Below are 26,776 nucleotides of genomic sequence, written 5' to 3' on the forward strand. Positions count from 1 at the left end.
AACTGGGGAGCCCTCCTTCAAGACAGAATTTCCCCTTTCACTGACCCAAACTCTGCCTTCCTCGCCCTGGCTGAGCCCCTCGGGTGCCCAGCGAAGCCGCCGTCTCCCCCTTTTCCTGCCCTCCCCTTCCCCAGACGCTCCCCTTCCACACTCCGTGCACTGTAAACATGAGAAAAACAAAAGCAAAGGAAAAAACAAAACCAAAAACAAAACAAGAACCACCCCCCTCCCGCCTCCCAACCCGGGTGAAAAAAAAAAAAAAAATCATCCTTTTTCACCAGAAACAGGATTTGGCTTTTTTTTTTTTTTTCACCTTTGATTCCTTTTTCCTTTTTTCTCATAAAGACGGGAAGATTTGGGCTGTCGTTGGTTGGTTCAGTCAGGCACCAAAACAAGGAACTCAATGAGAAATATTTGGTGCGAATTCGTAATAGCGACATGTCCACCACAAGATGACTAGAGCACCACACACAACATTTTTCTTAAGCTAACATGCTCCGGCTGCCATCCACAGAAATAGCTAGAGACCCCTACATGGTTTCTACGTGGTCGAGAGGTATATACACAATCCTTCAAAGGACAGGATTGAGGGGCCTGTCTATCAGCTAGGACCTTCCAGTTCGCATCCAGATTCTCAGCAGCGTGGGCCCCCCCTTCCCACCCCTGCTCCGGGCACGGCCAGCTCCCTCCCGCGCAGCGAGGTGGATGGGGGCAGTCACCGCTCTGGATGGGGGGGTCGCCCCCCACCCCTCCTTTCCCTCAGACACTGATACCGCCAACTCCTCTTTCCACAAAATGTGCTTGCAGGCTTTTCCTCTACATCAAATGGCTCAGAAGGCAAAGTTTGGCTGCAAGGGCTATGGCCGTGGGGGGGACCTGGTGAAGGAAAATGGGGTGTCCACTGGCTAATTCCTCCCTCAGCTGTCGGCTCCCAGTTGTGTCTCAATGTCCACTCGGCAGATGGGACATTTCTTGCTCATGGCGAGCCACTGGTCCACACACAGTTGGTGGAAGAGGTGCATACAGGGGAGGCGCCTGGAAGAGAAGGGAGGGTCAGAGGACTGGTGGAAAGAGAGGGGCCCGGGGCGGGGCCAGAGGTGGAGCAACACCGGCTCTCACTGGACTGGGGACCACACCAACACCACGGGGGATGGGCCAAAGAGGGTGTGGGTAGCCCTGTTCCAGAGCGAGGCTGCGGCTGGGATGGGAAGTCATGACAAGGCCCTCCTCCACGAAGCCCTTTCAGACCAGCCAAAAACAAAGCCATGACTTTGTCTTAGACCCATCCAGGCCAAATATCACCCTGCTCTCTCACACTCTGTGTCCACCAGTCCACACCATAGACATCGCACATCTCCGGTGTTCCACACCCACCTGCCGGGAGCAACCACGCGGCACACTGTGGCACGCCCAGCACACACATGCACAAGTGAGCAAGCACCACGCCCCTGACATACAGCAGATGACTGATCGCAAATGCCTGTGCGGGAAGGGAGGGGGAACAGAAGAGTCTGGCCTCCTACCTCACATCTTCTCCATCTTCCAGCATAGACAGGCAAATTGTGCATTTCTCATCTGTGTCTGACTCCTCCCCCTCTTCCTTCTTGCCCTTGCCATCCTGGGGTCTTCGCTGTGAGAAGAGGAGGGGCATTAGTTACCTGGAGCAGACGCACCTGGTGCCTACTGTCTTTCATCCACAGCCTCCCCTCCTTTACATGTAAGTCAGTGTCTCTCTAAGTTCTTAAGGAAACCCCAGGCTGGTGTGCTGTCGCTAGACCCTTCTCCTGGCCTCCTCTCCAACTCTTCCTCCTTGCCTCAGGATACAGGGGTGGTATGCTGGCCGAGGGCACATAGGGTTTGGACAGGAAGCGGGTGCCTAATGAATCGATCCTTCGCAAAACAATGGTTTGTGCATGAACGGTTTGCTCTATTCCCCTCATACTCTCCATCCTCCTTACATCCTTTCCAACATAGATCCCTGCCTCCAGGCTTTTCCCTCACATTCAGGTCCAGCAAGCTCCACCCATCCATCCACCCATTTAAACCTCCATCCATCCATCTATCCACCCATCGATCCATCCATCCTGTTTCCCTCCCTTCCTTCCTTCCTCCCTCCCTCCCTTCCTTCCTCTCTTCCACTCAACTAACGTCTACTCATTTATTCATCTATTACTAGATGAAGGCAAAACTCCTCAACCTGGCATTAACTCCTATAATTTTATATTGTTGGATCTCTTCCTATCCAGAAAGTTCCTTTAGCACAGGCAACAGCTCCAAACACAAGTCTGGACATCATTCTGTTTATACTTACTGACTTTAGTTGTCCTGTTTTAAATTCTATGCTAATTACTTGAAAATAGTTAACTAGTTTATAGGAAGTTCCAAGCTCTTAGATGCTGTGGACCATGGTCCACCCTTCTTTAGGTACTGTTCCACACTTGGCCAAGTAGAAGGCACATCACTGGTGCTTAAAAACATATTCTGGAGAGCAAGGAATCTAATCAGTGAAAAACCAGCCATGTTTCTTGTCCTCATCTCCATGCTGTGCAGTGAAACAGTCTGATAATATCCATGGGAAGAAAACTAGCCCTTCTGGCCCCTTTCCAAAGAGAAGCAGGGGTAAAGGCCATTCTTGCGAAGAGAAAAATCTGAAGAGTCACAAGATAAGAAACATGCACAGAATGACTGTAAGCTTCATGCCAGGCTTGGGGGCCAAGTTTCCCCACTCTGGTCCCTGGTCCAAAGCCCTGGAGATCCCTAGTGTGATATGGCGTCCAGAGTACCGTAGCCTCCCTGGAACACTGAAGAAACTCTAAGCTTCTGCTCTCAGCCTCCCCGTGCCCTGCACACGCTAACTGCAAACCATGCGATGGCCACTGCATAAGTGTGCCCTTATCTAGAATCCAGAAAATCAAAATTATGCCCTTAGTCACATATAACCACCATGGCTTTTGAGTCTGAACGGAGTCATGACAGTCGGCCTGCCTAACAGCCCAGCTGTGTTTCTGGTGGGGAGTGGCCTTCTTTTAGCTGGTCCTTTGAGAAAAGGGATATTCCATAAATGACACTAATAAGAGTCACTATTTGCCTATTTTCTATTTTTTCTCCCGACCATTATTCATGATTTCCTTTTTATAGCTAATGATTTAAACCTAATTGTCTTACCTTGTTTTACCATGTCTAATCTATATTTAATGACTGTCTCTTTTCGAATCTTTTCCTATTTTCTCTTTTGTGTTTGTAATCTTTTAGGTCTTCTGGGTTGTTTCTTCTCTTCTCATCCATGTAACTTTTATTTTAACAGTAACTTTTCTCAGTATTTATTTATTTCATATTTATTTTACTCCTTCTGTCTGTCCCTCTTTGTCCTCATGCACAATACCTTTTCACGTCAGTGTTATTGGTTTTAATTCTGTATATTGCTTCCATATCTTTTTTAAAAAGTGTTTATTTTATTTTTGAGAGTGAGTGTGCAAGTGGGGGGGGCAGAGAGAGAGAGAGAGAGAGAGAGAGAATCTCAAGCAGGCTCTGCACTGTCAGTGGACAGCCTGAGCAGGGCTCAAACTCAGCAACCATGAGATCATGACCTGAGCCTAAATCAGGAGTCAGACCCTTAAACAATGAGCCACCCAGGCACCCCCCTATTGCTTTCATATCTTTGCCTAATTCTTATTTTTTACATTTTTCTACATGAATAGATTTATTTTATATATTCTATTCTTATATCACCATTGTAAAATATTTTTCATTTTGTTTTGTATTACTTGGCTCTCAGTTAAAATTTTTTTAAATGTATTTATTGATTTCTTTTGAGAGAGACAGCCATCAGCGCAGAGCCTGATGTGGGGCTCGAACCCATGAACCATGAGATCGTGACCTGAGCCAAGATAGAGTTGGATGCTTAACCGACTGAGCCACCCAGGCACCCCTCTCAGTTCACATTTTCAAAGTTTTTTTCACAATTTATTTGGGTGGGTCCTAAAGTTTATCATTTCATATTTTTAATTCTTCTGGTTTCTTTTTTATAATATTCTATTCCCCTAATTGTCCCTTTAGTCTCATCATTTTTACCTCAATTCTTTATATCATTGGCTTGGTCCACATTCCCTTCTCATTCTCAGTGTGTGTTCTGTTCCTGTCTCCTCACGGCCTGTTGCCAGGAGGGCAGGTGAGGGTGTGGCCCTGGCAGGAGTGAGGACACCCTAATCGGTGATGCGGAAGCTGCTCCGGGCTCCTGAACACATCACTCATTCCTTCCATGTTCTCCCCCAGTAGCCTAAAGCTCTCCCTGCAGAGAATGATCGTTTTCCACTTGGAGATGACACCTTTAGTTACTGAAACACTGTCATTTCCTCTACGAACACACTACCCATACAGGACACATCGAGGTTAATAAATGTTGATTGAAATCACTTACGGGTGAATCCAATGCCTCTATCTCGGTCTGCAGAGACCAAGATTCATAGTCTTTGACACTGACTGCATGGACACCTGGGCAAGCCTAGAACAAGTGAGCCTTGTATCAAGGTGCGAGTGGTTCACCATTCCCGGTCACTCACCAGATACCAGGCACTGTACTAAGCTATTCTATGCATTGTCCCATTGAATCCCTGGAGCACCCCTTATGGTTGCTACTAACACATCATTCCCGTTTTACATTATAAAGGTCAGAGAAGGGGCCAGAAAAGCCAAGTAAGTTATCCAGAGTACCTAGCTATCAGCAGTGGTTATGAACTGAATGTCTGTGCCTCCCATCCCCAAATTCACATATTGACGCCCTACGCTCCAATGTGATGGTACCAGGAGATGGGGCCTCTGGGAACTAATTAGGTTTAGATGAGGCCATGAAGACAGAGCCCCTGGGATGGTATTAGTGCCCCTATAAAAAGAGGAAAAGACACCAGAGCTTCCTCTCTCTGCCATGTAAGGTTACAGCAGAAGGCAGCCATCTGCAAGGCAGGAAGAGAGCCATCACCAAGAACTAAATCCGCCAGCACCTTGATCTTGGACTTCCCAGCCTCCAGAACTGCGAGAAATAAATGGCTGCCGTTTAAGCCCTCCAGCTGGTAGTATTTTGTTATAACAGCCCAAAGACAGTGGTAACACTGAAATTAAAAGCTGGCCCTGTCCGACTTCAACGCCGGGTGATCACAACGACTGCACCCTAGCACCTCATGAGGAAGTGAGGATGGGCTCTGGCCTGACCACCATGAGCATTTTCCCACTCCAAGTTTCTCAGCACTTGCCAAGCTTTTAATTCTTAAATTTTAAAACTATTTAATACTTGTTTCCATAGAATTTATTTTGTAGGGCGGTTTTAGTTTACATTAAAACTGAGCAGAAAACACAGTGCATTCCCAAATCCCTCCCCCTCTCAACACCACACACACACACACACACACACACATGCACACACACACACACATTTTCCCTATTATTAACATTTTGCATTAATGTGGTATCTCTGTTACAACTGAAGGACCAATAGTGATACACAGTTATTAACTGAAGAACATTCGTTTACGTTAGGGTTCATTCTTTGTGTTGTAGAATTCTATGGGTTTTGACAAATGCACAATGTCATGTGTCCACCATTACAGTACGTACGATAGTTTCACTAAAAATACCCAGTCACCCACGTGCTCATTTATTTTCCCTCCCCAAAGCCGTTGGCAACAGGGATCTTTTAACTGTTTAGTTTCACCTTTTCCAGAATGCTATATAGTTGGAATCATATAGTATGCCACCTTTTCGGGCTGGCTTCTTTCACTTAGTAATGCGCATTTAAGGTGCCCACATGTCTTTCCATGGCTTAATAGCTCATTTTTAAAAATCATGGAATAATATTCCATTGTATGGATGTACCACAGTTTGTTTGTTTATTCATTCACTTATTGAAGGACATCTTGGTTGCTTCCAAAACTTTTTTATTTATTTGAATGTTAAAATGTTTTAAAAACCAAATCCCTGGGTTCTAATCCTACTCCACATTCCTGAGCAATAACCCTGGAGAATCTACCTCTACAGGCTTAGGGTAGAGCCTGTAAACGTGTGGCTTTAAAAGCTCCCCAACTGATCCTGCTGGTCAGTGAGGATTGGAAACCCCTGCTCTGAAGGCTTACTTGCCTATTTGTCCACACAAGGGATTGGACTTGGAATTCTCTTCTAAGGCAAATCTCAGCCTTCACTGCAGGTGCTCCCTTGGCTCACCTCATTCAGATACAAACATTCACATACCTGTACCCCTACCTAATACACCCACTCACAAGTCCATGTGTACCACACACCCAGCCCTCCTCTTTTATGATGAGAGGCACCCCCATCTCCTCTCCTGGTCACACCTGACAGAGACAAGGGAGAAGACCCTGGGAAAGTATCACAGCTTCAGAGCATCTAACCACAGCACCTCAACTATGCAGGCTGACCTGCTTGCAGACGCACCTTCTTGTATTTGTGGGGGAAGGTGAACCTCTCGATGGTGTTCTGTACGGCTCCTCGAGTCACATTTCCCAACCTGTCCTCAAGCTGCAGCAGCTCCTGCAAAGAGAAAAATGTGGATATGTGCACTCTGCATGTACAAGCTTACACACACACACACACACACACACACACACACACACAGGATAAGGAGGAAGGGCACTGAAAGATGTTAACAGGAACCATTCACATAGCCATCAGGAAGAACTTGCCTGGTACTGAAAGACCCCACATCTCTACTCACTCTCTCTTTTTCTCTCTCTTACTCTCAACCTTGAAGCTCCCTGCAACCTCCCATGCCCTACCCACCAGCAGGGGAAAGAGGGAGGGGACAATGAACAATAATGGTGTCTCCACCAACCCAGCTGGAGCCAGACAGAGGGGCAGGCATACCTCGTAGCTCTCCCGCACTGCAGAGGTGTGTCTGCTGGGGTTCAGTCCCTGGAGAGCAAGGAAGTGAAGCTGAGGGTAAGGGTAGTTTCGGATTTCATGGACCACCTGTTGGGGAGGAAACGGTCAGATGGGATTCCCGGCTGCATGAGCCCGGCATCCAACTCCTCACCACCCTCATAACCACCAATCTGCACACCCTCAAGATTCTTCAGGCAGAAGTTCTATCTTTCCTGCTCCTCTGTCCTCCTCTCCTCATCAAGAACAAAGCCTGTACTAGACCAGCCTCAGAAAAAAAATAACAAAATCAATGAAGTAAATATAAATTAGGGGCACCTGGGGGCGCCTGGGTGGCTCAGTCGGCTAAGCGTCTGGCTTCAGCTCAGGTCATAATGTCGCAGCGTGTGAGTTTGACCCCCGTGTCGGGTTCTGTGCTGGCAGCTCAGAGGTTGGAGCCTGCTTCGGATTCTGTGTCTCCCTCTCTCTGCCCCTCCCCTGCTCACACTCTGTCTCTCTCTTTCTCTCTCTCTCAAGAAATAAATAAACATTACAAAAATTTAAACTAGGGGCACCTGGGTAGCTCAGTTGGTTAAGCATCTGATTCCTGATTTTGGCTCAGGTCATAATCTTGCAGTTTGTGGGTTCGAGCCGTGCATCAGGCTCTGCACCGACAGCAAGGAGCCTGCTTGGGATTCTCTCTATCCCTCTCTCCCTGCCTCTCCCCTGCTCACACACACGCATGTTCTCTCTCTCAAAAATAGATGGATAAACATCTAAAAATATATATAAATTAGTAAATATATATACCATATACTAATATAATTAGAAAAATAACCGAGCTGATTGGGCATTTATTTCGTGGCAGGCACTATCTAAGCACTTCGCATGATTAAGTTAATGATCTCATCTGCTCTAGAATGTGGGTGCAATTACACATTTTCCTGATAGGACAAATAGGAAAATCCCCATTTTCCTGATGGTGCAAATGAGACACAAATAGATAAAGGAGGTGCCCAAGTTATGCAACCAAGTGGCAGAACCACAATTTCAAACCCAGGCAGTTGGGTGGCCATGGGCCACTTCCTTCCTCTCCACTCTGCACTGCCTTAGACGGGGAAGAGCTGGGGCCAGGGTCCTTACTGGGAAATGCAGGTGAGAGCACAAAATTTAAACACAAAAGACTTGGTAATCAAGGTAAATAATATCTTCACGCAGTATCTTTTAAATGGAAATCAATGCGGAAGTCCACAGTGAACAAAATATCAAAAGCTTACATAAAGACAGAATCTGACCCTGTGCTGGCAGGGCTCTGCCTCCCTCACCTCGCTCTGGCATCAGCTTTGTGTCAGAGGGGCCAGGTCTCCATCACAGCTCCTCGCTGCATGAACCCTGTTAGCTAACCCCCCTATACCTCAGTTTGCCAATCTGTGAAATAGGGACAATGCCCTTTTGGGTAAGGTTGTGGATAATTCACGCAAAGTGCTTAGAACAGGGCCTGCCATGCAGTAAGTGCTCGACAAACGTCAGCTTTTTTCCCCAGGAGATGGTGCTTCATGACACGAACCATCGCGCCTCAGAGCTGACGAGGGCTCCAGGCCTCTCGTTTGACAAATACGGAGACTGAGGAACTGAGTGGCTAAGGACACAGGCAAGGGCTGGAAGGGTGGGACTGTGAAGCAGCTGTGTGGAGATAAGATTTTGCCATCTGTCTTTTGCCGCTTTGATGGAATATCCAACTTCGCTCCGCTTAGCTCGCAACGCCAGGGACCGACCAGAAGGCCTCCAAACCCAACCTGCCCCCTTCTGCCACCCTGATGGCTGCGGTGACAAAGGCCAGCCCCCTGCAGAAAGCAGAACTGGATCAGCAGGCAGGGCCCAAGGGCCACCCGTGGGGTCTCCTCTGTCCCTCACAACAGCCCTGTGAGAAGGACGAGGCAGGCTTCTTCCTCCCATCCCACAGACAAGCAAAATCAAAGCCCAGGGAGGCACTGACTCCAAGAAATTAATTAAGTGAGGCCAGGGACCGCCAGGACTGTTCTGTCCTCGGCCTCTTCCCCACAGACCACAGCCTGCCACGCGCCCCCTTGGCTCCTCGAGCGCCCCACTCAGTCCTGCCGCAGTACCGACTTTGGCCGGGCAGGTGGGAACAGGAGTGGGGAGGGGAGGGCAGCGTGACAGCAGGACCCACGGGAGCCTCTGGCCTTGGCCCACCCTCGGCACCCAGCCGTCAGCACCCGCCGGCAGCAAGGGGGGGGTCTGTTCCCAGCAGGGCCCTTCCACTCACCATCTGCGTGGAGGAGGAGTTTCTGGGAAAGTGGTGCATTCGAGGAGTCGCTAGGTAATGCTGATAGTGCTGAGGGATGGGCCGCACCTGGAACTGGGCAGGGCTCAAGCCGGCGTCCACGCTGAGATCCCTGCAGGGATGAGGCCACAGGGCGGTGTGACTCAGCCGTCTGAAGGGGGTCTGGAGGACGGACCTCAGACCTCAAGCCCAGGGACAAGAGTCAGAGTCACAAACCACCAAGGCTGCAAGGGGCTTGGCATCACCAGCCCCGTCGCCTCTCTTTAAAAATGGAGACTCAGAGGAGGCAAGGGGTCTGCCAGGCCTGAAGGGGCCGGGACGGTCTATGCCTCACAAAGCTTCTTCAAATTAGTGCACCAAGCCTCCCTCCCAAGATAAAGCCCGGCCCTGGCAGAAATGCTGAAAGAAGAATCCAAATAGAGCTGCTCAGGGAGGGATATGCAGCAAAGGGAAGACAAGGGAGGCAGAGACAGAGGTGGGAGCAGAGGCCGTGTTTGGAGAAAACCACAGAAGAGGGACGGACCTCTAGAGCGGTGAGGTTGGAAAATCTATCCTGGACCCCTGCCCCCCACTCCTGCAAGTACAGGAAAACTCATTCCCCTTAAAAACTAACCAGTCAATGGGGTGCCTGGGTGGCTCAGTCAGTTAAGCGTCTGACTTCGGCTCAAGTCATGATCTCACAGTTTGTGAGTTCAAGCCCCGCGTCGGGCTCTGTGCTGACAACTCAGAGCTTGGAGCCTGCTTGGGATTCTGTGTCTCCCTCTCTCTCTCTGACCCTCCCAGCTTGTGCTCTTTCTCTCTCTCTCTCTCTCTCTCTCTCTCTCTCTCAGAAGTAATAAGTGAACACACTTTTTAAAAAAAAATTAAAAAAAAATTTTAACCAGTCAATGTGACTGAAAAGGAACCAGGTCCTTGGGAAATGGCTAATTTCAGGTCTGGGGCAGAAAACGCACAAAATGTTTTGAAACGTCTTGTCATAACCGCGAGTAAGGAAGCTACCCCAGGTCAGAGGTGAAAAGGATTCAGGAACCATCCTGAAGAGGTTCCCCCTGGCCAGTCTGGACACCTGGCAAGTCAGTGAGCATAATTACGATGGATGGAAACCCATCGCATAGGTTATGTGACGCTAAGGAAAACAGGGCCCTTTGAAGCATGTCAGGGAGCCCAGACTTCATTTTGAAAACTAGTAAAGAAAGGGAAAGAACACAACGTTTACCCTGCCTTTCCTCTATTAGCTGTACTTGAGGGTAACCAAATGGCTGAAGAAGGGAAATTTCTCGTCATAAAAGCTTCCTAGGTAATAAATGAGGAAGCAAGGATTGAATTGTCACCTTTTTGCAGCCCCTAAAGGAATAGAGGCTCCTGGCGAAGATCATTTGATGTTACCATCACAGGAGGAAAGGCAACCAGCTCTCTGCTGGAAGAACACACCCCCTGTGAAGGATTTTTGCCAAGAAATAGTAAGAGCTGAACCGGAATCTGCTCAAACCTTGATCTAAGCACCAGAGCACAGGGAACATAGAGAAACCGAGGGAGGTCTTAAGGGATACACCAGAGTACAAGTGCAACTAGCTGAATCCAGAAAAGGAGAAACTCCACAGAAGCAGCCAAATTCTTCAACAAATATGTCAAAAGAAACAAAAACAAACAAGCAAACAAACAACCAATATGAGGGGCATTTGGCATTAAAGGGATTTCTGCTTCTAGCCGTGATATACATATATATTACGACGTACATGTAGTGCTGTATTTCCTGAATATATTAGCCCAAATCCCTGGGATAACTTTTCATGAGTCTATCATTTGGGAAATGAGCTAAATTCTTGGATCCAGTTGGAAGCAAACTTAGAAACCCACTAATCCAGCCCCCGGGCTCCCCAGGTCCTTCTGAGGCCTGAAGAGTGGCCGTGCCTGACCCACGGTCCTAGGCGAGGCAGTTTGGGCCACCTGGGTTCTAAGCCTTGCCCGGGCCCATCCCATTGACCTGCCTCGGGGAAGGTGTTCCATGGCGCACCGTCATGTGGCCGAAGCTCTGGCTGTCAGTATTTACTTAGCAGCCTCAGGGAGTGGGGTGGGGGGGGGGCACCAAATTCAAAGCAGCAAAGAGATATTCAGGGAATTTTACCAAGAGCAATGTCCAAAGGAACTTAGAACAGAGTCGACCCAATTGCAAGAATGCTAACTGGGGGAGCAACGGCACCTTGACCCTCAATGAGTGGGATAACCTGCCCAGGTTGGCCCTGGGTGGTCTCTGGGATACCCCTCTTATCATCTCACCAGAAAATTCCTTCCTAAACCCATGATCCCTGAAAAGGGGACACTCATTGGGTGCAAAAGAAGCCTGGATTGGGACTTACCCTAGGACACATCAGCCCCTCGAAAAGCAGTGTCTCCCACCTTTCTGCTGTTGCCCCAGACTGTGAGAACCTAGCTGAGGGTTGAACAGGGTCACAGAAATACCTTACAGCCCTAGAGCCACAGGGTTAACCCAGAACGGTGTTCTGGAGATTTCCTGTGGGCATTGTCTCAATGCACAGTTTATGTCAGCTCTGTCTAAATATCAAGCTAAACTTGGAGTGCCTGGGTGGTTCAGTTGGTTGAGCATCCGACTCTTGATTTTGGCTCAGGTCATGATCCCAGGGTCGTGAGACTGAGCCCCATGTTGGGCTCACTGGGCGTGGAGCCTGTTTGGGATTCTTGCTCTCCCTCTGTCCTTCTCCCCTTCTCACACATGTTCTCTCTCTCTGTCTCGCAAAAAAATTTATATATATATATATATATATATATACATATATACACACACACACACACACACACACACACATATACATGTAGCTAATATAACTAATATATATATCACTAATATAACTAATATATACATATAGCTAAACTTTATTTTCCACTATCAATGGCCTTGAAGCATGCCATGGTCCGGTTGCTACACAGACCCTTACGTTCTTCCCTGGGGGAGCATCCGTGCTGGACCGTCTCACAGGGGAATCTGGAGGCTTGGCAGAGGCACAGCTGCCTGCAGGGGAAGGACAGTAGGAGGCTCTTGTTCGCTGCCCTGCCTCACAGGCCCCAGGTGCCCCTGGGGGGCTCCTCCTGGGCAGGGCTAGGGCCGGGGATAGGTAGTCAGAACAGGGCATCAGAGTTGGAACTCTGAAACCGGGACTGAGTCAGAGAAGGAGCACCATGAGGACAGAGACATTGGAGCTCAAGTTCAGGGTCGCGTTATCAGGCATGGACCCAAAAGGGGGCATATTTGGGATTGATCCCCCAAGGCCTGCTGCTCCCACGCACTCTGGGGCCAAGGTGCCCAGCTAAGAGAAGCTGCCTAGGTAGGGTTCATATATCCTAAAGTAAGGGTGACAGGCCCGGCAGAGAAAGCCCGGGGTGGACCCAGGTGTGCCTCGGGGCAGGGGCCTCCCCTCTTCCCCCGCTAAGGCCTCTCAGGGCCTCAGTCTTTATGTTTCTTAGGCAGACAGAGGTCAGGAGGGCAGCGTGATTGAGCTGCAGGAGGACAGAAGGTCTGGCTACAGCAAGCAGCCTGGCAGGGCTCACACCCACACTGCACCTGACACCTCTCCAGGCCACCACTCTCCACTCACCCGTGTCACCTACCCGGTCCCAACCTGCTGCACTGGCCCCGACATGTTTGTTCAAATCACTCGGTGTGTGCTGAATTGAATTCAATCGGATGGGCTTGAGTGCCGAGGGACAGAATTCAATCCAAACTGCAATTAAATCTTCCTGATTTGAATCTGCTAATTAGAAAAAGCCTGGGCTGAAGTTGGCCGCCATGCAGCCTGTCTTTTAAGGAAGTGTTCAATTTAACAGTGTCCCCAAGAACCAGCAGAGGGCTGAGAGACATCGGAATGTGCCAGAACAACAATTTCCTGCCCCTGGAAGCGCCCTGCACATGTAACCAACCAGAACTTTCCAGTTTTTGCATCATTCATTCCTGGATGTCCAGTTCGCCCAATGACTGAAGAATGACACAGTGGATGTCTTTTTTTTTTTTTTTTAAATAGTCCATCCCTGGGGCCCCCCGGGTGGCTCAGTCGGTTAAGCGTCCAACTCCGGCTCAGGTCGTGATCTCTCCGTTTGTGAATTCGAGCCCCGTGTCGGGCTCTGTGCTGACAGCTCGGAGCCTGGAGCCTGCTTCGGATTCTGTGCCTCCTCCTCTCTCTGCCCCTCCCCTGCTCATGCTCTGTTTCTCTGTCTCTCAATAATAAATAAACATTTAAAAAAAAATTTAAAAAAAATAGTCCATCCCTTTCCATAGAAGTTTCTTGTTTGCTTTTGCATTCTTTCAAGAAACATTTTTGACCTCAAAGTTGCAAAACCAGCACAAAGAATTCCTGGATACCCTTCACCCAGATTCCCCATGTGTTGATGTTTTACTGTTTACTGCATTCTTATTTCTCTCTCTCTCTCTCTCTCCATGTATACATATACACATCTACACACACACTTCTCCAGGGTTTGTTTTTTTTTTCTGAACTATTTAAAAATAAATTACAAGCATGATGCCCTTTAAGCCTAAGTGCTTCAGTAAACTACACGTCTTTTTCGTGTGTTTGGATGTTTGGATCTGACTCTAGATTAGGTCAGCCAACTTTTGAGCTAGAACCAGAGAGTCAGGTAGGGCAGAGGACCCAAAGTCAAGCAATGCTGCAAAGACATCTGTCTCAAGTGCAAGAGATAGTGGAAGGCCTCGTAGGGACCTGGTGCCTAAAAGGCATCAGGCAAAGCTCTTAATCTCTCTCCCCAGCTTCTCTCCCCAGTCCTTACCTCCAACCCTGCTGGCTCTGCCTCTACGAGCCTGTGTTTGGTCTTGCTGACTGGCCCTGGCTCTTCTCTGTGGATCCCTCCAGGCCCACCCCCTCCAGGAAGCCTTCCCTGACTAGCTAGCTCTTGAGACTCTCCTTTCTGCCCACCTCCCCAAAACCGCTGGTTTCCAGCCCTCACTGACCTTGGGAAATGTTTTGTAACTCTGTCCCCTCCTCCCTTGCAGGACCGTGAGCACAGAGCCCCAAGCCGGGTGCATGATGATATCCAGCCACATAATGAGCTAATTGCTGAAACCAGGCCCACTGGGGGCCATTTGGCCTTGAGGGTGACTGGGGGCACAGGCAAAGGCAAGAGCTTGAGGACTAGGCTTCCTGCCCCATTCAAAGTGAAGGAGACAGGGTCTCCACGGACCAGCAAGACCTTCCTCCGACCCTCCTCCCTCCCTCGCTCAGGGGCCCCAAAGACTCACCAGTCAGTACCCTCAGCCAAATACCTGGGCTGAGGCGTCTGGAGTTGGTGGCCGAAGTCGAAGCTGGGGTGGAGGCGGTGGGGGTGGACAGACACACGCTCCTGACTCCGCCTGCACAGGAAGGGAAGGAGGGCCCGCGGTGTCACGGCTGCCCACGGCCAGCCCAGCTCCCAGGACCACAGAGCAGCCGTCGTCTGCCTGAGCCTGCAGCCTACAGAGCAGTGGGCTCTGCCTCCCTTCCCAAACTCCGAGGACATTCCCCAGCTTGGCAGCAGCCTGACCATTCCTGCTGCCCCGGCTCTGTTCACTTTTCTGAGGCCTCTCCCCGGGTGTGCCTGCAGCAGGCCACCCGTCCCACCCAAACTCTCTCGCCTCCTCTGCTCCTTCTCCTACTTCTTCCTTCTGAATTTGGTAGGCTGTCCCCAAGACACACAGATACGCCTCCTGCAGGCTTCCGCACACCTGTGCACCCCTCTCCTCCACCCTTCTCTACACTCTTCCCAGCTTTCGTAGTGCCGGTCAAAGCTGCCGCCTGCAGGAAGGCCTCCCTGAACACTCCAAGCATGGTGACCTCTTGTCCCTCCGACCTGCTACAACATTCATCTCTGCCCCTGCACCTGCACCCCTACAGTCATGGATGAGACTCCCCTCAGAGCCTTAGAGACCATCAGGTCCAGCAGTCTTCAAAGTGTGTTCCAAGCACCCCCTGGGGATTCCTGAGGCTCCATCATGGGGTTTGTGAGGTCAAAACTATTTTCATAATAATACTGGGACGTTATTTGCTTTTTTACTCTCATTCTCTCGTAAGTGAATGGTGAGGTTTTCTAGAAACTAAATGTGATTCTGCAACAGATTGAATATGCAGAAGCAGACATGAGAACACAGCTGTCTTCTATTAAGCCAGGCATTAAAGAGATTTGCAAATATGTAAAAAAAAAAAAAAAAAAGCCCCTCTTCTCACTACATTTATATATAGCTCGTTCCCCAAAAAAGATACTATTAGTGTTAGCATGAGTTTGTTATTGTATTTTGAAGTGAATTAATAAATATTTTTAAAATTTCTTAGTTTTAACTTCCATCATGGTAAGTATTAATAGTCATAACCCACACAAACAGAAGCTTGTGTAATCCTCAATAATTTTGAAGCGTGTGAAGGGTCCTGGGACCCCTGGATGGCTCAGTGGGTCAAGCGACCAACTTGGGCTCGGGTCATGATTTCACACGGCTCATGAGTTTGAGCCCAGCGTCGGCTCTGTGCTGACAGCTCAGAGCCTGGAGTCTGCTTCAGATTCTGTGTCTCCCTCTCTCTCTGACCCTCCCCTGCTCATGCCCTGTCTCTGTCTCCGTCTCTCTCAAAAATAAACATTCTTTTTTTTTTTAATAGTGTAAAGGGTCCTAAGGCAAAAATATTTGGGAAGCACCAGTGTAATCTCTTTCTCTTGACAGAGGTGAAGTGACTTCCCCAGGGTCCCACAATCCTTCGGACCTATCTGATTAGTATTATCTAATTTTACTCTCCATTTGTTTCGGAGCTAGTCATCTCAACCAGACCTCGGGCTCCGGGGCGGAAGCAGCCACGTCCTTTGGTGTCCCTTAGAGAACCGAGGTGTTAGAATCAGGTGACCATGGAGCTCAAGGAGACATAAGGGACCCCATCTCCCCCACTGTGAGCAGAAACCACCAGTCACTCAGTCCCCGTCCCTGCACCCGGGTGGTATGACAAGGACACACACTAGCTATTGAGGGAACCCGTGTGGGGTCCAGGTGGTGTTCCCTGCCTGACACCAACGCCTCTAACGAGCAAAAGCTGTCCCCCCCCCCCACCCCATGGCGGGTAAGCCCACTCAGGACCGCCTGCCCCGCCCGGGGGGGGGGGGGGGGGGGTAAAGCCAGGCGTCCCGCTCTAGGCCCCGCCCCGGCCACCCCCGCCCCCCTCCTCCCCCCGCCTCTGGCCACCCCCGCCCCCCTCCTCCCCCCCCCTTCTCCCCCCCCACCTCCCCCCCCTTCTCCCCCCCCCCAACCTCCGCTCCCGGCTGCAGCGCCCACCTCGGGTGCGAGACGAGCCTGCGGTGCTGGGCTTCCAGGAGCTGCTGCTGCAGGAGGTATTGCTGGTGCAGGGCCTGAGGTAGGAAGGAGGGACCTGTGACGTCCTGGAACTGCAGGGTGGGCAGCGGAGTCAGCGACTGGTGCAGGGTGCCGCTGTGCTGGTGGGCCGGGGCCATGTGGGCGCTGAGGCCCGGCTGCGACTGCACGGGGTGCGCCAGGGGGAAGTCGGGGGCCAGCTGCTGCGGCTGCGGGGGGCCCAGGTGGAAGTGGCGGCAGGAGGTAGCGTGAGGATGCTGAGACCTTTGAAAGGGGGCACCTGGAGAGGAAGGACAGAGAAGACGCGGTGAGGACCCGCCCTGCGCCCCTCCCCCACTGAGGGGCCGCGCGCAGCGGCAGCTGGTGAAACCCCCGCGTTTCGCCGGAAGGCAGCAGTGTCGTTGCTCTTAGACACACGTGGCCGTCTGTAATGCCGCCAGGTAGAGGCTCTGTGCCGTGTGTGTTGGAGGAGAGAGGAGCGTTTCGTTTACTGACCCGATTCGCAAGCGTCCTTTTAAAAATCAACACACTTGTTGGAGGAGGTGTCGGGCCCCTCGCGGCAGTTTGGCCTTCTTGAATTCGATGCCTGCCGTGCACCCTCACTGACCCTCCTGCCCGTGTTCATAGATGCCACCTAGAACACAGGGAGTCCAGCCTAAGGACCCAACCCCGGGGGGAGCCCTAATTTCCAGAGATGAAACAACCAGACATTGTTTTCCATGCAGTTTCGGGAAACAGACTAATCCACGACAAGTCATTTTTTTGTTCCATAAAAGTTAAATAACTTGTTACAGTGTTACAATGTATTTAAAAGCAAACGTTTCCAAGAACGAGCTGGGCTCAGGGTACGCTTAATCTAGTCTCCACGACTTTTCTAAATAACATTGACCTTGATGACAGGAAAGCCTTACAGATTCTCCATGAGGAAAGAGCCAGCTCTCAGCTTGGAGGCCCTTTATGAAGACAAGGGAGAGAACTTGGCACTTCAGAAACGTTCACCGGGGCTTCCTGCTAAACGTGGCAGGTTCAGCACATGTCTGCTCCTTCCTTAACCCCACTGAAATGAGAGCAAAGTTGTAAAGAGAAGATAAACAGCTAAGGACAGAGAGAACAGTAGAAATGACACGAGCCGACAGCAGATGTCAACAGATTTTGGAAGATGGAAAGCAAATGGAGGAATTTGCACAGCTGAGAAACCGGAAATGAGTGCCCGCCCGAGGGGGCGGGCAACAGGAAGTGGACAGATTTTGCCGCCCCTCTGGGTCAGGAATTGGAGGTGGTGGCTACTTTGGAAGGCTGGGGAGAGGGACACCGATGACAAGTCTGTATGAGGACCAGTTCTGCCTGGGGCTTCTCCCCTTTCTCACGGAGGCACTGACTACCCCCTCCCTCATCCTGGCATTTTGTAGGGAAACTGGGCCAGAATGCAGCAGCGTGCTCAAACGGGGGGGCTTAAGTGAAAGTCTATGCACGAAACTTTGGAAGCCCCTGCCCCCTTCTGCCACTTGGCTCTGAAAGCACGGTCACCCAGCAGCGCACTGGAAACTGGTCCCAGAAAGACATCTGCAGATACTTCTGGTTGGGAGGGCCCAGTAAAATGGCTGGGTCCCCAACTAGCCGCTCTGTAATGAAACCTGTACATTTAAAAGTCCATACAGGCACACACAATCGCTCCCACTTTCTGGATAGCTTTTAGTGACCTAGTCTTCACCATGAACAGATAGCCCAAGGGTAATCAGTCTCTGAGGAAGATTACTGAGTGAAAAGAGAGACAATGTATCAAATTTTTAAAAGAACAAAACAAAAGGAACCCAGAGGAACAGAGGCCATGCAAAGGAAAAACCCTATAATTGACATCCTCCGAGAAATAAAATGTTGGATCTATGAAACAAGAAGTTCTTTTAAAAGGAGCTAAGAGAAAACCAGAGCTCTTGGACATTAAAAACAGAAGGGTCAGAAGACAAAGCTGGGGAAATTTCCCAGGAAGCAGAACGAGAAAACCGAGAGACAGGAAATAGGAGAAAACAGATGTAAACATAGACGGATGGGTCGGAAGGTTACATACGTGACTCGTGAGAGAGAAAAGACAGAGAAAACAAGGGGGAGGAGAATATGAAAAACATTGTAAAAGATAGTTTCCCAAACTGAGGGTTTGAGTTTCTAGATAGAAAAGGTCCTCTGAGTGCCCAGCAAAATGGATAGGAGAACCCACACTGAGGCATCTGACTGTAAAATATCCAAATTGTAGGAGCCAAGATGATTCTAACACTTTCCAGAGAGAAAGCAAACGGGGGCCACACAAGGGGTCAGGAAACAAAATAGCATGAGGTTTTTCAAAAGCAACATTGGTAGCATAAAAACAGTAGAGCAATTGCCTTCAGGATACTGAGGGGGAAAAAGATTTCAATCTAGAGCTCTATGCCCAGCCCAACTATTGATTGATCAAGCATGAGAATAGAATATAGACATTTTCGAACATGCTGGGTCTCAAAAACATCAACCTTCTCGGCACGTTTCTCAGAGACAGACTGACACAAACCAAGAAAGAGGAGCAGACACTAGGGGGTGCGGCCTGAAAGAGATGGGGTTTCCCAAGCCGTGCAGTGGCTCCAGCACTGCACAGGAAAGCAGCAGGAAGGGAGGCGCTCTGAGAGGGTGTCGTGGGGGTGGAGATGGAAACGATAGGACTACCAAGAGATTTAGCCACATAAAAACAGTATTTGAAGGGAGTGCCTGAGTGACTCAGTCGGTTAAACATTAGGCTCTTGACGCTGGCTCAGGTCATGATATCCCGGTTTGTGAGTTCGAGCCCCACGACGGGCTCTGCGCTGACAGCTCAGAGGCTGCTTGGAATTCTCTCTCCCTCCCTCTCTCTCTCTTCTCCTATCCCACTCACACATGTACTCTTTCTCTCTCTCAAAATAAATAAATAATTTAAAAAATTTTATAATACTTGACAGAATTTTGCAGTTTGACAGAATTTGGTAAGAATTTGTGCAAATGTCATAAAAAGCAAGGCAACCACAAAAAATAATGCTAAACTACAAAAAGAGGCAGTTATTACCTCCCAGGAAAGAAAAAGTTATGCAAGAAAGTGTAATTATTATGTACTACTTGGTTCAGCAGTAAAAAATATTTATATTATATATTATATTATATGTATAATAAAGCAAACATTAATAAACTATATTAGAACAGAAAAAGACATTTCTCTCTTAATAAGAAACTATAAGGGTGCCTGGGTGGCTCAGTCGGTTAGATCTCGGTTCAGGTCATGAGCTCATGGTTCGTGAAACAGAGCCCCACGTCACCAGCTCTGTGCTGACAGCACAGAGCCTGCTTGGGATTCTCTCTCTCCCTGTCTCTCTGCCCCACCCCTGCTCACGCTCTCCCTCTCTCTCTCAAAGATAAATAAACATTTTTAAATTAATTAATTAAATAGAAAATGTGTACTGTCAAAATTGAAAAATCAACAAATAGCATTATAAGAATTTATTTAGAAATTTACTTAGTAATTTATGTGTTTCAGGAAGTGAACAGCTAAAGACGAGTGGCATGAGTTGGGCTTTGGGCTGTAGGAGAGGGGAAGAGGCGGATACATTGCTACATGTATCTTACATACTGGTGCCTTTGACTCTGTAAATGATGGGCATGCCCGTTGATAGACGTTTTTAATCTTTTAAAAATAACTCTTTGCAAATCCAAATGAAAACCAAAAGAGTTTCTGACTGTCCTCAAATGAGCCAGGAAAGAATTATCTAGAAGGTTTATTTCTACAAACATTCTGGATAAGTAGGACTTCTCTGCCTGTTGAATTCTGGCTTTGCTGTGTCCAGGGGCGGTGGCCTGAGCAAGTAGGTCCTGGATTCCCCCTTCTCCCTCACTCACGCCTGACCATCAAAAGAGAAGAAAAAGGCCAAGGTGACAGAGGACAGGGGCAAGAAGAAGGAAGGAGGGCTGTTGAGAGATCATGGAAAGAAGTGAAAGGCGGCATGACTGCAGGGAAAGGGAATTGCGTAAAAAATACAGACTCTAATCCAGCCCTGTCCAAAAGAATTATGACGTGAGCCACGTGTGTAACTTAAAATTTTCCGGTAGCCACCCTTAAAAGAAGTAAAAAGACATGGGTGAAATTAATTTTAATAATATATCTAGGGGCGCCTGTGTGGATCGGTCGGTTCAGCTTCCTGACTCTTGATTTCGGTTCAGGTAGTGATCTTGCGGTTGGGGAGATAGAGCCCCGCGTCGGGCTCTGTGCTGACAGCGTGGAGCCTGCTTGGGATTCTGTGTCTCTCTCTTTTGCCGCCCCTCCCCCCTCTCCAAATAGATAAATAAACATTAAAAATTAAAATAAATAAATAATATATGCTACATAAGCCAATATATCCAAAGTGTTATTATTTCAACAGGTACTCCAGGAAAAAAAAATGAGATATAGTACATTGCTTTTTTTTTTTTAATTTTTTTTAATGTTTATTTATTATTGAGAGACTGAGAGACAGAGAGACAGAGCATGAGTGGGGGAGAGGCAGAGAGAGGGGGAGACACAGAATCAGAAGCAGGCTCCAGGCTCCGAGCTGTCAGCACAGAGCCCAAGGCGGGGCTCAAACCCATCAACTGCGAGATCATGACCCGAGCCAAAGTCGGACGCTCAACCGACTGAGCCACCCAAGCGCCCCTAGTACGTTGTTTTTTTTATTGTGCACTAAGTCTTCAGAACCAAGTGTGCATTTTGCACTTATAAAGCATCTGAGTTCCGACTAGCCCCCTCCCAAGCTGCCCCTTGGGGTTAGTGCCTCCCCTATTGGACAGTGAGCTGTGAAGGAAGAAAGCCAACTCCATGCAGGGAGCAATGCATTTGAGCCAAGTTTCCTAACTGGTCTGCCTTCAAATGAGGAGCTCCCCATTGCTTACAGGTGAGATGCACACCCCTTTGCCAGAAAGTAAGCCCCATCCTCCTGATCCCTGCTAACTCCACTAAGCTCCCCCCCCCCCCCCCCGGCCGTCTGCACTGGTCAACTCAAAATTCAGACATGCCACACATATGCCCACTGAGGGGCCTTGGCTCACACCGCACCGGCCGCCTTCCCCATCTTTAAAGGTCACCTCTCAGCTCTTCCCAAAACGTCTCCCCTGCCCACCAGCCTCCCCTGAGTTCGTGGAGAACGCCCCGTCTCTATCACTCATTTGGCACCTGGCAGGGGCTACCTTGAGCTGTTTCTTCACACTCGCCACCCCCAGCTGGCTGAGCTTCGTGTCTTACTGTTTCTGGATCCCCACGCACGTCTCTGGGAGCTGCATTCAGTGGAGACCTACTGGCTGATTGTTGGAGGGTCTGAGGCAGAAACAGTAGCTCGGGAAACTGGTGCACTGAGACTGGTTGGTGGCAAGCTGGTTTCAAATTGAGAGGGAGAGAGAACGGCAAGAAGGGCCTGGGTGAGCTCCCGGGTTTTAACTCGGCAGCTGGGCGGGGACAGGTCAGGCAGGGCTGGCCAGCGGCCTGCCGCCAGGGTGCCCACCCTGCCAGGGGAGCCTTCAGGTTTCCTTCTTCTTAGAAAGAGGACCGAGCGACTGTCCTAGCCTAGAGAGGCTTTGCTCCCTGCGGCCTGGACCCTCACACTGATGCACTGGGAAGTGAGGACAGGTGCCTTCCCTCCGGGAGGGGTGGCAAGAGAAAGGTGAACCAAAGTGTCTATTTGTCCCATATTTGAGGCAGTTTCTACCTGCAAAAACCCTTTGACTCCCGCTCTGGGACTTTGGGTCCCTCTCCCCATCGCCTCCATGCCCGGGGAGATCTTAGTCTCCACACCCCTGCTCAGGAGGGAATTGAAGCCAGGAGACAGCCATTCAGGGACCCCCGGCTCTCCTCAACCCTATGTCATGTGGGGTCTGTGAGAGTAGCACGTAATAGCGATTCTGTCTGGCCTCTAAGACCAGAGGAGTGAAGTTCTCAGGGTAGAATATCTGGGCCCATGACAAGCCAATGATCAATGACGTCTGAACAGCACTTGCATCCCCAAATGGCCCCATCAATAGACAACCCACAATTTTTCCCATTAGAGCCACTCCCTTGGGTTAAAACATAATCTCCAGATGTCCCTGATTACACTATCCATTTATCATACTTCCTCGGGGCTGATACGCCATCAATTGCAAGATCCGCCATAAGCTAAATGACATTTTTAGGGAGTGAGGAGAACGAAGGAGCTCCCCGAAACAAAGCACCCCACTAAAGAAACACATCAAGCATAAGACACAAATTAGTTTGGGCAATGGAAGAGAAGCATGTGCATCTCTGAATTCAGAAAATCAGTGTTCATAGCAACCCTCCACCCCACCCCCTCCGAGAGCTGGCAGGGAGCCATACCTTCAAGCGGGGGGCCTGGCACATGCACAAGGTAGGGCAGGGCTGGGGAGGGAGGCCCCGGGCTGGCCCCGCACAGCTGGGGCAGGGGAGGCACATGGTGTGGGGGTCTCCTGATGCCCACCTGACACACGGGACACAACAGGTACTCCACACAAGCCCGGGGATTAGTGACTGATTTGTGCCTCGTGGGCAGGGAGCCTGAACAGGCTGGCAGCTGGAGAGTGGGTGGACCAGGGGACAGAAGAAACCATACAGCCCCACAGCGGAGGGAAAGGTAAGGAGAAGCCGAGGACTGTGGGGCTAAGGATGGTGGGTGAGGTGAGTGGAGACAACGGTGAGAGAGGTCCCGAGTCTCTGAAAGGCTCATGGATACTCGTCTGGTAAATAACAGAGCAGAGACTTGAACCGAGGTCTTTCCTGAAAGCAAATCCTCAATGGAAGGAGGGCCCAGAGCCCAGGGAACTAGGAGGCTTGATAAATAAAGCAGAGGTGGCAGCGAGGGGACCTACCAAGGAGGAAGGTGGTACTGGGGGCAGAATCAAGGGGGTTGGGGGAGCCTCAGGGCTGGGCCTAGGTGGGAGCACAGAGGAACCAGGCCCACATGTCAGAATGCCAGGGATGGTGACTGAGACAGCAGAGCCCTGAGGCCTGACGGAGGCTTCTTCAGCGCAGGCAGCCCCCTGAGATGTTGGAAGATTCTAGCTGTATTCGAACCTGATCAACATGGTCACCCGGAGGCAAAGGGGCTTTAATCCCCAAGACTCCAGGGCCCAGGGGCACCGCCTTCAAGCCTTCAGACAAGGAGGCAAGGGGGAAGAACAGACGTGCAGTAGGACAACTGACATCTCCTCAGTCTGGGCTGCTGCCCGCAGCCTGGTGATAGTCCCCTTGTGCTCGTGGGTGCACAGAGTCTACAAGCTGGCCGAGTCTCGCCTGCTCCCCCAGGGGATCCGGGACCCTGGGAGAGGAGGGTGGGAACCAAACCCTCCAGGTCCCCAGGGAAGCCAGCCTGGCGTGTCCCATCCTCCCCAGGCCTGTTCCCAGGGTGTCAGGTTCCTGCTGTCCCTCGGCTCACTGACCCAGCGTCACCCTCCCTCAAAGCTGGGGGCAGAACCGGCAGGGGGAGGGGCGCTAGGCAGGCCCAGGCAGAGTCAGGAGGGAAGGGGCACCACGGAGACTCCCTGCCCTGGGGCCGAGGATGGCTGGGGAGAAAGGGGACAGGAGCAGCTGGAAACCTTGTCCCTGCTGAGCCTTTCCCTAGAAGCTAGGGCTGGAGGCAGCATTTACTCCTTTCTGAGAAGCTGGCTCTCAAGCAGCAGAGAAAACCAGTCCTTTGAAAAGCAGATTGCTGGGGTGTCTGGGTGGCTTTGTCCTCGATCAAGCAGCCGATTTCAGCTCAGGTGGTGGTCTCGTGGTCCATGGGTTCGAGCCCCGCATCGGGCTCTGTGCTGACAGCTCAGAGCCTGGAGCCTGCTGTGGATTCTGTGTCTCCCTCTCTCGCTGCCCCTCCCTCTCTCGCTGCCCCTCCCTCACTCACACTCTGTTTCTGTCTCTCAAAAAATGAATAAACGTTAAAAAAAAATCAAGTAAAAAAAAGAGAAGAAAAGAAAAGCAGATTGCCGTCCACAAGAGGCCAGTGAGGAAGGCCTCTGCTACCAAAGAGGCTTTCAAAGCCAGGCAGAGTGATCCAGTGGAAGCCTCTGTCCTAGAGGCCAGGGCGCCTCCCCTTAGCAGTCAGACCTGGCCAGGACGTTGGGCTTCTCCAGGCCTTAGTTTCCTAGACTTGTGACCCACGATGATGACACCTGATCCTACACACCTGCTAAAAGGTCTGGGCTGCCTGGGGCCATGAACATTTTCCTGCCAGGCCTCTCATTTCACTCACTGGGAAGCCAAGTAGAAAGCCCTGGAAGATGTTTGTGAACTGACATCTGTGCTCCCCCAGGGGCCCACAGCTGGAAGCCCAGACCCGGCTCTGCTGCCCTGGCCCCTGTTGCGATCTGTGTGGTGTCCAGCATCTCAAGTGGGCTAAAAGCAGTGAGGAGCAGAGCAGACCAGCACTGACCTTTGAAACCCACCTTCGGAATGGCTACCACATTATCCTAAAGCCTACCCCTGAGCATTCTATTCCCCGCCCAAATTCCCCTCCTGCCCCCACCCCTCACTGCCCTGTGTGACCTTCCCTCTCACCTCTCCCAGGCCCCCAGGGGCCTTGCCTGCCTCCAGCCCTTGGCCGCCATTCTCTGCCCCCGCACTACTGCCCTGTCTAACCAGACTGTCATATGTCCTGTGAAGCCCGGACTCTAGGGCGGATGCCAGTCCCCCTCGGAGCACTCCAGCGCCTTCCCAGCCACATGAGGTGCCCTCTCCGCTTCACTTGCGGCCTTCGCCTCATACACTGGCATTTCATTTGTGGGCAAATTTTATCTCCAAAAATAAGCTGTGAAGTGAGTGGTTTAGAAGCAAATACGATGCAGTAGATGTCTTTTGTTCTCAAGAGGGGCTTAGCAGGGCGCCTGGGTGGCTCAATTGGTTGAGTGGCCGAATCTTGATTTTGGCTCAGGTCATGGGATCAGCATGGAGCCTGCTTAAGATTCTCTCTCTCTCTCTCTCTCTCCCTCAGTCCCTCCCCTGTTTGTGCGCCTGCTCTCTCTCTCTCTCTCTCTCTCAAAATAAAATAAATAAACATTAAAAATAAAGGGGGGAGGGGATTGGAATCTTCCAAGAGGGACGGAGCAGGAAATGAGAGAATGGAGGAGAGAGGGTAAGAAAAATCTAGGAGGAGGAGAGGGAAGACAGAGGGAAGAAAAAAGGAAAAGAAAGACCTTCATTATCTCAGAAAGTTAAAGATTACGTTATTAGCTAGTAAGGAAATAGGGTTCTTCGTTGAATATTCAAGCTAAATGATCCTCAGTGAGTGGACAGGTGAAAACCCCAAAGGGGAAAATGCGGGGTGGCCTGTCCAAGGGCTCTCGGGTAGTGACAGCCGAGCTGGGGGCTAAGGCTCTGGGCCTTGAGAGTGTGCTCTCCCTCAGCTCTGCTATTTCAGTCCCCCTGCCAGCCCTCAGGCCCCCACGTGTCCCTCCATGACCACACATGGTACCCCCAGAGAGGAACCCACCTGTCCCGGTGGGCCGCTGGATGAGAATGACGCACACGACCCTGCTGGAACCACCTCCGCTGTCTCACCCTCATCTGTCTCCCCAGATGCCCCCAGGAGAAAGCCTGTTCCTGCCTACGGAGGTAACCATGAAATGACAAGGGACCAGCTACCACTGTCCCTGGAGAGTGGTGTCCCGCTGAGGAAAAGCCATGCTGATTGAGGTTGCTTAGGCACAGTCCAATCCACTTTGGCCAGGGGCCCCAGGACCCCCCCGCCTCCCGCCCCGGCCTAAGAAAATGCCAAGGGCTTATTCAATGTTGCCAGCCCATCGGATGCTTCTGTAACAGGGCAAATCTACGGAGCCCTGACAAATCCTCTGCAGAAGGCTTTCAGCCCTATACTTCACGGGGTTTAGCTAATAAAAAGGATGGTGGAAACCCCTGGGTCTGAGCACCAACACTGGAAGCCTTATAAGAACATGCACGTAGGTAAACCAGGACGAGAGCAGGATGGTCAGGGGACTTGGGTTGTGTGGTACAAGGACTAGCTGAAGAATCTGAGTGTGAACCAGGAAGCGGAGACTCTGGGGCAGATAATAGCTGCAGGCAAAGAGATTAAGCTCTTTCTGGTAGATTTGGGTCAACATAAGGAGGATGTCTTTTAGAATGTCACTATGTCCCCCAAAGCTCCTCATCATGGGGGATGCCCACGCAGAGGCCTACTACCTGCCCAGCAGAGGTGTGTGGATTCTGGAGATGGCCTGGAGCACCTCCAGGACCCCTTCTAGGC

General features: G+C 50.5%; 1 protein-coding gene across 1 annotated transcript in view; it reads right to left on the bottom strand.

The window, feature by feature from the left end:
- Nucleotides 1-319: 319 nt before the first annotated feature.
- RNF165 (ring finger protein 165) overlaps nucleotides 320-26,776 on the bottom strand; it is a 40,974-nt gene continuing 14,517 nt past the window's right edge. The window contains exons 2-8 of the mRNA XM_032595325.1: nucleotides 16,482-16,797; nucleotides 14,436-14,546; nucleotides 9,152-9,281; nucleotides 6,871-6,975; nucleotides 6,442-6,537; nucleotides 1,524-1,630; nucleotides 320-1,035 (exon numbers count right to left, since the gene is read on the bottom strand). Of these exons, the coding sequence (XP_032451216.1) occupies nucleotides 918-1,035; nucleotides 1,524-1,630; nucleotides 6,442-6,537; nucleotides 6,871-6,975; nucleotides 9,152-9,281; nucleotides 14,436-14,546; nucleotides 16,482-16,797 (983 nt within the window). The 3' untranslated portion in view covers nucleotides 320-917. The remainder of the gene's footprint in view (nucleotides 1,036-1,523; nucleotides 1,631-6,441; nucleotides 6,538-6,870; nucleotides 6,976-9,151; nucleotides 9,282-14,435; nucleotides 14,547-16,481; nucleotides 16,798-26,776) is intronic.

Source organism: Lynx canadensis, chromosome D3 (assembly GCF_007474595.2).
Source record: "Lynx canadensis isolate LIC74 chromosome D3, mLynCan4.pri.v2, whole genome shotgun sequence".
NCBI lineage: Eukaryota > Metazoa > Chordata > Mammalia > Carnivora > Felidae > Lynx > Lynx canadensis.